The 15,262-nt window shown below is 35.7% G+C and overlaps 1 protein-coding gene across 1 annotated transcript; it reads left to right on the plus strand.

Annotated features, from left to right (window-relative positions):
• Positions 1 to 12,159: 12,159 nt before the first annotated feature.
• LOC138318793 (uncharacterized) lies at positions 12,160 to 14,380 on the plus strand. The gene is made up of 4 exons (XM_069261492.1): positions 12,160 to 12,334; positions 12,910 to 13,197; positions 13,533 to 13,790; positions 14,046 to 14,380. Exons 1-4 carry the CDS (start codon positions 12,160 to 12,162, stop codon positions 14,276 to 14,278), a joined length of 954 nt encoding a protein of 317 aa, XP_069117593.1. The 3' UTR covers positions 14,279 to 14,380.
• Positions 14,381 to 15,262: the final 882 nt, after the last annotated feature.

The following is a 15,262-nucleotide window of genomic DNA, read 5'->3' on the forward strand; positions in this document are numbered from 1 at the left end:
GTACCCACGACTACAACTGATGATAATGTACCCACGACTACAACTGATGATAATATACACACGACTACAACTGATGATAATTTACACACGACTACAACTGATGATAATGTACACACGACTACAACTGATGATAATATACACACGACTACAACTGATGATAATGTACACACGACTACAACTGATGATAATGTACACAAGACTACAACTGATGATAATATACACACGACTACAACTGATGATAATGTACACACGACATACAACTGATGATAATATACACACGACTACAACTAACTGTATGATACACTGGTGATAGTTACACACGACTACACTGGTGATATAATGACACGACTACAACTGATGATAATGTACACACGACTACAACTTGATGATAATGTACACACGACTACAACTGATGATAATGTACACACGACTACAACTGATGATATTACTACACACGACTACAACTGATGATGGAAATGTACACGACTACAACTGATGATAATGTACACACGACTACAACTGATGATAATGTACACACGACTACAACTGATGATAATGTACACACGACTACAACTGATGGTAATGTACCCACGACTACAACTGATGATAATGTACCCACGACTACAACTGATGATAATGTACACACGACTACAACTGATGATAATATACACACGACTACAACTGATGATAATATACACACGACTACAACTGATGATAATGTACACACGACTACAACTGATGATAATGTACCCACGACTACAACTGATGATAATGTACCCACGACTATCAACTGATGATAATATACACACGACTACAACTGATGATAATATACACACGACTACAACTGATGATAATGGTATACACACGACTACAACTGATGATAATATACACCACGATCTACAACTGATGATAATGTACAACACGACTACAACTGATGATAATGTACACACGACTACAACTGATGATAATGTACACACGACTACAACTGATGATAATGTACACACGACTACAACTGATGATAATGTACACACGACTACAACTGATGATAATGTACACACGACTACAACTGATGATAATGTACACACGACTACAACTGATGATAATGTACACACGACTACAACTGATGATAATGTACACACGACTACAACTGATGATAATATACACACGACTACAACTGATGATAATGTACCCACGGACTACAACTGATGATAATGTATCACACACGACTACAACTGATGATAATATACACACGACTACAACTGATGATAATGTACACACGACTACAACTGATGATAATGTACACACGACTACAACTGATGATAATGTACCCACGATGTACAAAAACTGATGATAATGTACACACGACTACAACTGATGATAATGTACACACGACTAACAACTGATGATAATGTACCACACGACTACAACTGATGATAATGTACCCACGACTACAACTGCATGATAATGTACCCACGGACTACAACTGATGATAAAATGTACACACACGACTACAACTGATGATAATGTACCCACGACTACAACTGATGATAATGTACACACGACTACAACTGATGATAATGTTACACACGACTACAACTGATGATAATGTACACACGACTACAACTGATGATAATGTACACACGACTACAACTGATGATAATGTACACACGACTACAACTGATGATAATGTACACACGACTACAACTGATGATAATGTACACACTACTACAACTGATGATAATGTACACACAACTACAACTGATGATAATATACACACGACTACAACTGATGATAATGTACACACTACTACAACTGATGATAATGTACACACGACTACAACTGATGATAATGTACACCACGACTACAACTGATGATATATGTACACACGACTACGACAACTGATGATAATGTACACACGACTACAACTGATGATAATGTACCCACGACTACAACTGATGATAATGTATACACACGACTACAACTGATGATAAATATACACACGACTACAACTGATGGTAAATGTACCACACGACTAAAACTGATGATAATGTATACACAGTGACTAACAACTTGATGATACATGTACACACGACTACAACTGATGATAATATACACACAGACTACAACTGATGAATAATGTACCCACGACTACAACTGATGATAATATACACACGACTACAACTGATGATAATGTACACACGACTACAACTGATGATAATATACACACGACTACAACTGATGATAATGTACACACGACTACAACTGATGATATTATACACACGACTACAACTGATGATAATGTACCCACGACTACAAACTGATGATAATGTACACCACGACTACAACTGATGATAATGTACACACGACAACAACTGATGATAATGTACACACGACTACAACTGATGATTAATGTACATACACGACTACAACTGATGATCACAAGATGATAATGTACACACGACTACTACAACTGATGATAATATACACACGACTACAACTGATGATAATGTACACACGACTACAACTGATGATAATGTACACATGACTACAACTGATGATAATATACACACGACTATACAACTTGATTGATAATGTACACACGTCTACAACTGATGATAATGTACCACGACTACAACTGATGATAATGTACACACGACTACAACTGATGATAATATACACATGACTACAACTGATGATAATATACACATGACTACAACTGATGATAATATACTACACGACTACAACTGATGATAATGTACCCACGACTACAACTGGTTGATAATGTACCACACGACTACAACTGATGATAAATATACACACGACTACAACTGATGAATAATAATACACACGACTACAACTGATGATAATGTACCCACGACTACAACTGATGATAATGTACACACGACTACAACTGATGATAAATGTACACACGACTACAAATGATGATAATGTTATACCACGACTGTACAACTGATGATAATGTACCCACGATTACAACTGATGATAATATACACACGACTACAACTGATGATAATATACACACGACTACAACTGATGATAATATACACACGACTACAACTGATGATAATATACACACGACTACAACTGATGATAATGTACACATGACTACAAACTGATGATAATATTACACACGACAACAAACTGATGATAATGTACCCACGACTACAACTGATGATAATGTTTAACACACGACTACAACTGATGAAAATGTACACACGACTACAACTGATGATAATTTACCATGACTACAACTGATGATAAAATATACACACGACAACAACTGATGATAATATGTACACACGACTACAACTGATGGTAATGTATACACCACGACTACAACTGAGTGATAAATGTACCCACGCTACTACAAATGATTATAATGTACACACGACTACAACTGATGATAATATACACACGACTACAACTGAATGGATAATGTACACACGACTACAACTGATGATAATGTACACACGACTACAACTGATGATAATGTTACATACCGACTACAACTGATGATAAATGTACACACGACTACAACTGATGATAATGTACCCACGGACTACAACTGATGATAATGTACACACTGACTACAACTGATGATAATGTACACACGACTACAACTGATGATAATGTACCACACGACTACAACTGATGATAATGTACACACGACTACAACTGATGAAAATGTACACACGACTACAACTGATGATAATGTACACACGACTACAACTGATGATAATATACACACGACTACAACTGATGATAAATAAACACGACTACAAATGATGTAATAATGGACACACGACTACAACTGATGATAATGTACACACGACTACAACTGATGATAATGTACACCACGACTACAACTGATGATAATATACACACGACTACAACTGATGATAATATACACACGACTACAACTGATGGTAATGTACCCACGACTACAACTGATGAATAAATATACACACGGCTTACAACTGATTGATAATGTACCCACGACTACAAATGATGATAATGTACACACGACTACAACTGAATGATAATATACACACGACTACAACTGATGATAATGTACCCACGACTACAACTGATGATAATGTACACACGACTACAACTGATGATAATGTACACACGACTACAACTGATGATAAATGTACACACGACTACAACTTGATGATAATATACACACGACTACAACTGATGATAATGTACACACGACTACAACTGATGGTAATGTACCCATACTACAACTGATGATAATGTACACACGACTACAACTGATGATAATGTACCCACGACTACAACTGATGATAATGTATACACGACTACAACTGATGATAATGTACCCACGACTACAACTGATGATAATGTACCCACGACTACAACTGATGATAAGTATTCACACGACTACAACTGATGGTAATGTACCACACGACTACAACTGATGATAATGTACACACGACTACAACTGATGATAATGTACCCACGACTACAACTGATGATAATGTACCCACGACTACAATGATGATAATGTACACACGACTACAAACTGATGATAATGTACACACGACTACAACTGATGATAATGTACCCACGACTACAACTGATGATAATATACACACGACCTACAACTGATGATAATGTACACACGACTACAACTGATGATAATGTACACACGACTACAACTGATGATAATGTACACACGACTACAACTGATGATAAATATACACACGACTACAACTGATGTATAATGTACACACGACTACAACTGATGATAATGTACCACACACGACTACAACTTATGATAATATACACACGACTACAACTGATGATAATGTACCCACGACTACAACTGATGATAATGTACACACGACTACAACTGATGATAATGTACACACGACTACAACTGATGATAATGTACACACGACTACAACTGATGATAATGATACACACGACTACAACTGATGATAATGTACACACGACTACAACTGATGATAATGTACCCACTGACTACAACTGATGATAATATACACACGACTACAACTGATGATAATGTACCCACACGACTACAACTGATGATAATATACACACGACTACAACTGATGATAATGTACACACGACTACAACTGATGATAATATACACACGACTACAACTGATGATAATGTACACATGACTACAACTGATGATAATGTACACACACAACTGTGATAATGTACCACGACTACAACTGATGATAATGTACACACGACTACAACTGATGATAATGTACCACACGACTACAACTGATGATAATATACACACGACTACAACTGATGATAATGTACACACGACTACAACTGATGATAATGTACACACGACTACAACTGATGATAATGTACACACGACTACAACTGATGATAATGTACACACGACTACAACTGATGATAATGTATACACACGACTGACAACTATGATAGAAAAGTACACACGACTACAACTGATGATAATGTACACACGACTACAACTGATGATAATGTACACACGACTACAACTGATGATAATATACACACGACTACAACTGATGATAATGTACACACGACTTAGCAACAACTGATGATAATGTACCCATGACTACAACTGATGATAATGTACACACGACTACAACTGATGATAATGTACACAGCGACTACAACTGATGATAACGTACACCAGACGACTACAACTGATGATAATGTACACACGACTACAACTGATGATAATGTACACACGACTACAACTGATGATAATGTACACACGACTACAACTGATGATAATGTACACACACGACTACAACTGATGATAATGTACACACGACTACAACTGATGATAATGTACACATGACTACAAACTGATGATAATGTACACATGACTACAACTGATGATAATGTACACACGACTACAACTGATGATAATGTACACACGACTACAACTGATGATAATATACACACGACTACAACTGAATGATAATGTACACACGACTACAACTGATGATAATGTACACACGACTACAACTGATGATAATGTACACACGACTACAACTGATGATAATGTACACACGACTACAACTGATGATAATGTACACACGACTACAACTGATGATAATGTACACATGACTACAACTGATGATAATGTGTACACACGACTACAACTGATGATAATGTACACATGACTACAACTGATGATAAATGTACACACGACTACAACTGATGATAATGTACACACGACTACAACTGATGATAATGTACACACGACTACAACTGATGATAATATACACACGACTACAACTGATGATAATGTACCCACGACTACAACTGATGATAATGTACACACGACTACAACTGATGATAATGTACACACGACTACAACTGATGATAATGTACACATGACTACAACTGATGATAATGTACACACGACTACAACTGATGATAATGTACACACGACTACAACTGATGATAATGTACACATGACTACAACTGATGATAATATACACACGACTACAACTGATGATAATGTACACACGACTACAACTGATGATAATGTACATACGACTACAAATGATGATAATACACACATGACTACAACTGATGATAATGTACACACGACTACAACTGATGATAATATACAAATGACTACAACTGATGATAATGTACACATGACTACAACTGATGATAATGTACACACGACTACAACTGATGATAATGTACACACGACTACAACTGATGATAATGTACACACGACTACAACTGATGATAATGTACACACGACTACAATATGATGATAATGTACACACGACTACAACTGATGATAATGTACACACGACTACAACTGATGATAATATACACATGACTACAACTGATGATAATGTACACACGACTACAACTGATGATAATGTACACACGACTACAACTGATGATAATGTACACGACGACTACAACTGATGATAATATACACACGACTACAACTGATGATAATGTACACACGACTACAACTGATGATAATGTACACACGACTACAACTGATGATAATGTACACACGACTACAACTGATGATAATGTACACATGACTACAACTGATGATAATGTACACACGACTACAACTGATGATAATGTACACACGACTACAACTGATGATAATGTACACACGACTACAACTGATGATAATGTACACACGACTACAACTGATGATAATATACACACGACTACAACTGATGATAATGTACACACGACTACAACTGATGATAATGTACACATGACTACAACTGATGATAATACACACACGACTACAACTGATGATAATGTACCCACGACTACAACTGATGATAATATACACACGACTACAACTGATGATAATGTACACACGACTACAACTGATGATAATGTACACACGACTACAACTGATGATAATGTACACACGACTACAACTGATGATAATGTACACACGACTACAACTGATGATAATGTACACACGACTACAACTGATGATAATATACACACGACTACAAATGATGATAATATACACACGACTACAACTGATGATAATATACACACGACTACAACTGATGATAATATACACACGACTACAACTGATGATAATGTACACACGACTACAACTGATGATAATGTACACACGACTACAACTGATGATAATATACACACGACTACAACTGATGATAATATACACACGACTACAACTGATGATAATATACACACGACTACAACTGATGATAATATACACACGACTACAACTGATGATAATGTACACACGACTACAACTGATGATAATATACACCACGACTACAACTGATGATAATATTACACACGACTACAACTGATGATAATATACACACGACTACAACTGATGATAATATACACACGACTACAACTGATGATAATGTACACACGACTACAACTGATGATAATTTACACACGACTACAACTGATGATAATGTACACACGACTACAACTGATGATAATATACACACGACTACAACTGATGATAATATACACACGACTACAACTGATGATAATATACACACGACTACAACTGATGATAATGTACACACGACTACAACTGATGATAATATACACACGACTACAACTGATGATAATGTACACACGACTACAACTGATGATAATGTACACACGACTACAACTGATGATAATGTACACACGACTACAAACTGATGATAATGTACACACGACTACAACTGATGATAATGTACACACGACTACAACTGATGATAATGTACACACGACTACAACTGATGATAATGTACACACGACTACAACTGATGATAATATACACACGACTACAACTGATGATAATGTACACACGAACTACAACTGATGATAATGTACACACGACTACAACTGATGATAATGTACACATGACTACAACTGATGATAATGTACACACGACTACAACTGATGATAATGTACACACGACTACAACTGATGATAACGTACACACGACTACAACTGATGATAATGTACACACGACTACAACTGATGATAATGTACACACGACTACAACTGATGATAATGTACACACGACTACAACTGATGATAATGTACACACGACTACAACTGATGATAATGTACACACGACTACAACTGATGATAATGTACACACGACTACAACTGATGATAATATACACACGACTACAACTGATGATAATGTACACATGACTACAACTGATGATAATATACACACGACTACAACTGATGATAATGTACACACGGCTACAACTGATGATAATGTACACATGACTACAATTGATGATAATGTACACACGACTACAAATGATGATAATGTACACACGACTACAACTGATGATAATGTACACACGACTACAACTGATGATAATGTACACACGACTACAACTGATGATAATGTACCCACGACTACAACTGATGATAATGTACACACGACTACAACTGATGATAATGTACACACGACTACAACTGATGATAATGTACACACGACTACAACTGATGATAATGTACACACGAATACAACTGATGATAATGTACACACGACTACAACTGATGATACTGTACACACGACTACAACTGATGATAATGTACACACGACTACAACTGATGATAATGTACCCACGACTATATCTGATGTTAATGTACACACGACTACAACTAATGATAATGTACACACGACTACAACTGATAATAATGTACACACGACTACAACTGATGATAATGTACACATGACTACAACTGATGATAATATACACACGACTACAACTGATGATAATGTACACACGACTACAACTGATGATAATGTACACACGACTACAACTGATGATAATGTACACATGACTACAACTGATGATAATATACACACGACTACAACTGATGATAATGTACACACGACTACAACTGATGATAATGTACACACGACTACAACTGATGATAATGTACACACGACTACAACTGATGATAATGTACACACGACTACAACTGATGATAATGTACACACGACTACAACTGATGATAATGTACACACGACTACAACTGATGATAATGTACACACATGACTACAACTGATGATAATATACACACGACTACAACTGATGATAATGTACACACATGACTACAACTGATGATAATGTACACACGACTACAACTGATGATAATGTACACACGACTACAACTGATGATAATGTACACACGACTACAACTGATGATAATGTACACATGACTACAACTGATGATAATATACACACGACTACAACTGATGATAATGTACACACGACTACAACTGATGATAATGTACACACGACTACAACTGATGATAATGTACACACGACTACAACTGATGATAATATACACATGACTACAACTGATGATAATATACACACGACTACAACTGATGATAATTTACACACGACTACAACTGATGATAATATACACACGACTACAACTGATGATAATGTACACACGACTACAACTGATGATAATGTACACACGACTACAACTGATGATAATATACACACGACTACAACTGATGATAATGTACACACAACTACAACTGATGATAATATACACACGACTACAAACTGATGATAATGTACCCACAACTACAACTGATGATAATATACACACGACTACAACTGATGATAATATACACACGACTACAACTGATGATAATATACACACGACTACAACTGATGATAATATACACACGACTACAACTGATGATAATATACACACGACTACAACTGATGATAATGTACACACGACTACAACTGATGATAATATACACACGACTACAACTGATGATAATATACACACGACTACAACTAATGATAATATACACACGACTACAACTGATGATAATATACACACGACTACAACTGATGATAATATACACACGACTACAACTAATGATAATATACACACGACTACAACTGATGATAATATACACACGACTACAACTGATGATAATGTACACACGACTACAACTGATGATAATGTACACACGACTACAACTGATGATAATATACACACGACTACAACTGATGATAATATACACACGACTACAACTGATGATAATGTACACACGACTACAACTGATGATAATGTACACACGACTACAACTGATGATAATGTACACACGACTACAACTGATGATAATATACACACGACTAAAACTGATGATAATGTACACACGACTACAACTGATGATAATGTACACACGACTACAACTGATGATAATGTACACACGACTACAACTGATGATAATGTACACACGACTACAACTGATGATAATATACACACGACTACAACTGATGATAATGTACCCACGACTACAACTGATGATAATGTACACACGACTACAACTGATGATAATGTACACACGACTACAACTGATGATAATGTACACACGACTACAACTGATGATAATGTACACATGACTACAACTGATGATAATATACACACGACTACAACTGAAGATAATGTACACACGACTACAACTGATGATAATGTACACACGACTACAACTGATGATAATGTACACACGACTACAACTGATGATAATGTACACATGACTACAACTGATGATAATATACACACGACTACAACTGATGATAATATACACACGACTACAACTGATGATAATGTACACACGACTACAACTGATGATAATGTACACATGACTACAACTGATGATAATGTACACACGACTACAACTGATGATAATATACACACGACTACAACTGATGATAATGTACACACGACTACAACTGATGATAATGTACACACGACTACAATGATGATAATGTACACACGACTACAACTGATGATAATGTACACACGACTACAACTGATGATAATGTACACACGACTACAAACTGATGATAATGTACACATGACTACAACTGATGATAATGTACACACGACTACAACTGATGATAATGTACACACGACTACAACTGATGATAATGTACACACGACTACAACTGATGATAATGTACACACGACTACAACTGATGATAATGTACACACGACTACAACTGATGATAATGTACACACGACTACAACTGATGATAATGTACACACGACTACAACTGATGATAATGTACACACGACTACAACTGATGATAATATACAAACGACTACAACTGATGATAATGTACACACGACTACAACTGATGATAATGTACACACGACTACAACTGATGATAATGTACACACGACTACAACTGATGATAATGTACACACGACTACAACTGATGATAATGTACACACGACTACAACTGATGATAATATACAAATGACTACAACTGATGATAATGTACACACGACTACAACTGATGATAATGTACACACGACTACAACTGATGATAATGTACAAATGACTACAACTGATGATAATGTACACACGACTACAACTGATGATAATGTACACATGACTACAACTGATGATAATGTACACATGACTACAACTGATGATAATGTACACACGACTACACAACTGATGATAATGTACACATCACTACAACTGTTGATAATATACAAATGACTACAACTGATGATAATGTACACACGACTACAACTGATAGTTAGAGTGCTCACTACAAATGATAAAAACTGTTTCTCATGGATACAACTGATATTGAAATACCTACGACTACAAATGATGACAATGCATACACTACGGGAACCGATGGGATGATATTTCCAGAAATTACTGTGTCCTCTTCCAAATCGTCGGACCGAACTTCGATTCCATATGTGCCCTCCACGATTACATCAGTACACGCATACCCAGCAGGTCAGTTCATCATTTTAGCAGTTTGTAAATTATCTGAGCGGTTGTATTGTCATTGATGTTACATTGTACTCATAAATGTATCAATTATTTGATTTTATCAAAATCTCTACAGTTGATATTGGCTCTGATGTCTAGTCTGCTTCTCATGTGTTTATGTCTTGTTAGTTTCGCTGAAAAAAAAACAAAATCTTGAACAAATTATTAAATCAAATTGGCCGTATTTTTATTCTAATAGGAATTTGCTCGTTTTTCACTTTTGTATCAGTTACTTTCTATGTGGAAAGTCGTGTTTTAATGACAGGTTGACTGGATACGATTTTCAATCTGTATTTTGTCAGTGTAAATTTTAATACCTGCAAAAGCAGATTCAGCAAATAGCGTAGTTTGTTAACACAAAATAGCAAATCGTTTAAAAAATATCAAAGCATACATGTGCATTGTGAAGATATTGTTTTACTAAAGACTTTCGCGTCCCCTCTCTATTTAAGGGTGTGCATAGTATCTCCGGTGTAATCTTGTCATAATCATACAACAATTTTAACTGCAATATATCATTTCATCCGTTTTTATTTTAGGTGGATCTGTACTACTTTGTGAGAACAACACAGAGTATATAAACTGTCCGCTACCTTTTGTAATAGATATCATTGGGGCATATCATGGACGGAACGACACGGCTACGTGTCATACTGAGTCGCCGTCAATGATGTGTCATTCTGACGTCACGATAACGTCATCTGTCACAGGGACCGGTTGTCAAGATAAGAATGGTTGTATGTTATCAACTGATCGACAGATATATGGAAATGCTTGTATTGGAAAACATCCTTATCTTATGGTTACCTACAAATGTACACTACCAGGTAATAATAGGAAATATTACATAGGTATAGCAATTGTGCTTAAATCCTTCACTTGCTTACTATCAACTCTCAAGAAGCTAACTTAAAGGTAGCCTACTCGATATTCAGTTTGCGAAGTCCTTTCGATACACAGGTAATCACTGCTGGAAAAAGTTATATTCTTTATTTGATACTCTGTATGACAAAATAAGCTAATGTCTCAAAATACGATGTCGCTCTCACAAAGAAATGACATGTCAATGATATTAGCTAAAAATGTAAATTCGTGGTCAACGAAAAAGTTGTGTCGCACATTCACCTTCATTTATTAACATGGCCTATTTGTCTTGATGCAGAACCGGATTTAAAGCAGACGTCACATGCCCAGCTTAGTTTCCAGGCTCGATATACCAATATAGACATGAATGCTGACTATTTGTGGAGAGTGCATATTCAGAATGTGGGGTTATGCGGTATCCATTGTAGAAATGACCGAGAGTGCCTTTCCTTTGCATTTGACCCCAACCAAAAAATATGTCAAGGACACAAAACGGCTTTATCAAGCGAGGTCGAAGGTCATGGTTCCTCAGGAAATCATATGCTCTATTTTGAATGTAAGTAATTTAAGAATGAAGTACGACTGAATGTTTGGTCAACTGCATTGATATATCCAGCGTGGATATTTTGTTCAGTATAACTACATAGTATTGAATGCTATTATATAACAAATTGTAATTCCAATATTTTAAGCAAATTTAGAAAAAAAATCAATTTTCATAAGAACGTAATATTTTACCCTTGAATAAACATCAACTGTTGCTGTTTTCATTTAGACTAGTCGGGTAATTAAAACCTTTGGTACATTTCAGTAAAGTGGTGTGATGGTGACGGATTCCTGTATGACGTCACAGGTGTGTGTTACGGAATATACGGTATACGACACAATCCTGCTGAGTGTCAGAAAGAATGTTCTCGGCACAATAGTAGGGACGGAAAGGTGGTAGGAAGTCTGATGGTTCTAAATACACCACAAAAATTACAAAATATGTGGCTCAAGACGAGAGAAGATTCCTGGTTACGTAAGTGTCGAATCCAGCGGTAAAAAATACCAAGTCATTTTCATTGGGTCTTGCATTTTTGTTTCCGGTGGCACTCATCGAGAGATTTACATTGTAATTATATGTTGTGTTCTATAAGATTCCCTTAGCCTTTTAAACCTTTTTGATGTTATATCATGACATCAATGAAACGAAAAAATACAAATGTATATATATATTTATAAAATGTAACTGGATTGAGTACTAAACGTTTGTCATTTAATTGTTTGCTTTGCTTTGCTAGTAAGCAAAGTTATATACGTTCGTTTATTCTTGCATTACAGAACAGGAGAGTTTTGTTTATTGTTTCTGGGAGCAGAAAACGAGTCGGATATTTGGAATTTCCTTGACGGAAGCGCCATTCCTGACAATGTCTGGGCCCCTGGTGTGCTTGGAACACATCCGGGTAACTGTGTATCTGCGTCACCTCAAGGCCTAGTGCCAATAGACTGTACTACTGAGAGTTTCTTCATATGTGAAAAAGTTTTAACATCTTTATAACAATTCGAGGATAACAAATGCAATTATCAACACTTCCATCTTTTTACTTCCTTGTTTGGAAATAATGATTGTTAAATTCATGTGTACAGTATTGTTAAAAAGAAAAAATGATTCAAATAAAATTAATTAAAATCCATTATGAGCTTACACAGAATAATACTGTTGGTAGAATATGTAATTGTTTCGCCTACTATAAGGTTATTTCAAAAACATTTACAACAACCTCAATATAAAATTGAATTCAGAATGTATACGGTGATCTAGCAATGTTCTAAAAATATTTTTATTAGAAATAAGTCACATTTGGGTCTCTTGTTCAGTAGATTACCGTTAGCTATATAGAATGCATTCAATCAAGTCCAAGAAGATTTTTAAGAAACAAGAAATGTTCATATTGCTGAGTTTTATTAGATTCAATGACAAAGTTTAACACAGTAACAACAACAATTCATAGGCAATTTGTAGGCAAAGTGTTCCGCCCTGAGACC

Source organism: Argopecten irradians, chromosome 3 (assembly GCF_041381155.1).
Source record: "Argopecten irradians isolate NY chromosome 3, Ai_NY, whole genome shotgun sequence".
Taxonomy (NCBI): domain Eukaryota; kingdom Metazoa; phylum Mollusca; class Bivalvia; order Pectinida; family Pectinidae; genus Argopecten; species Argopecten irradians.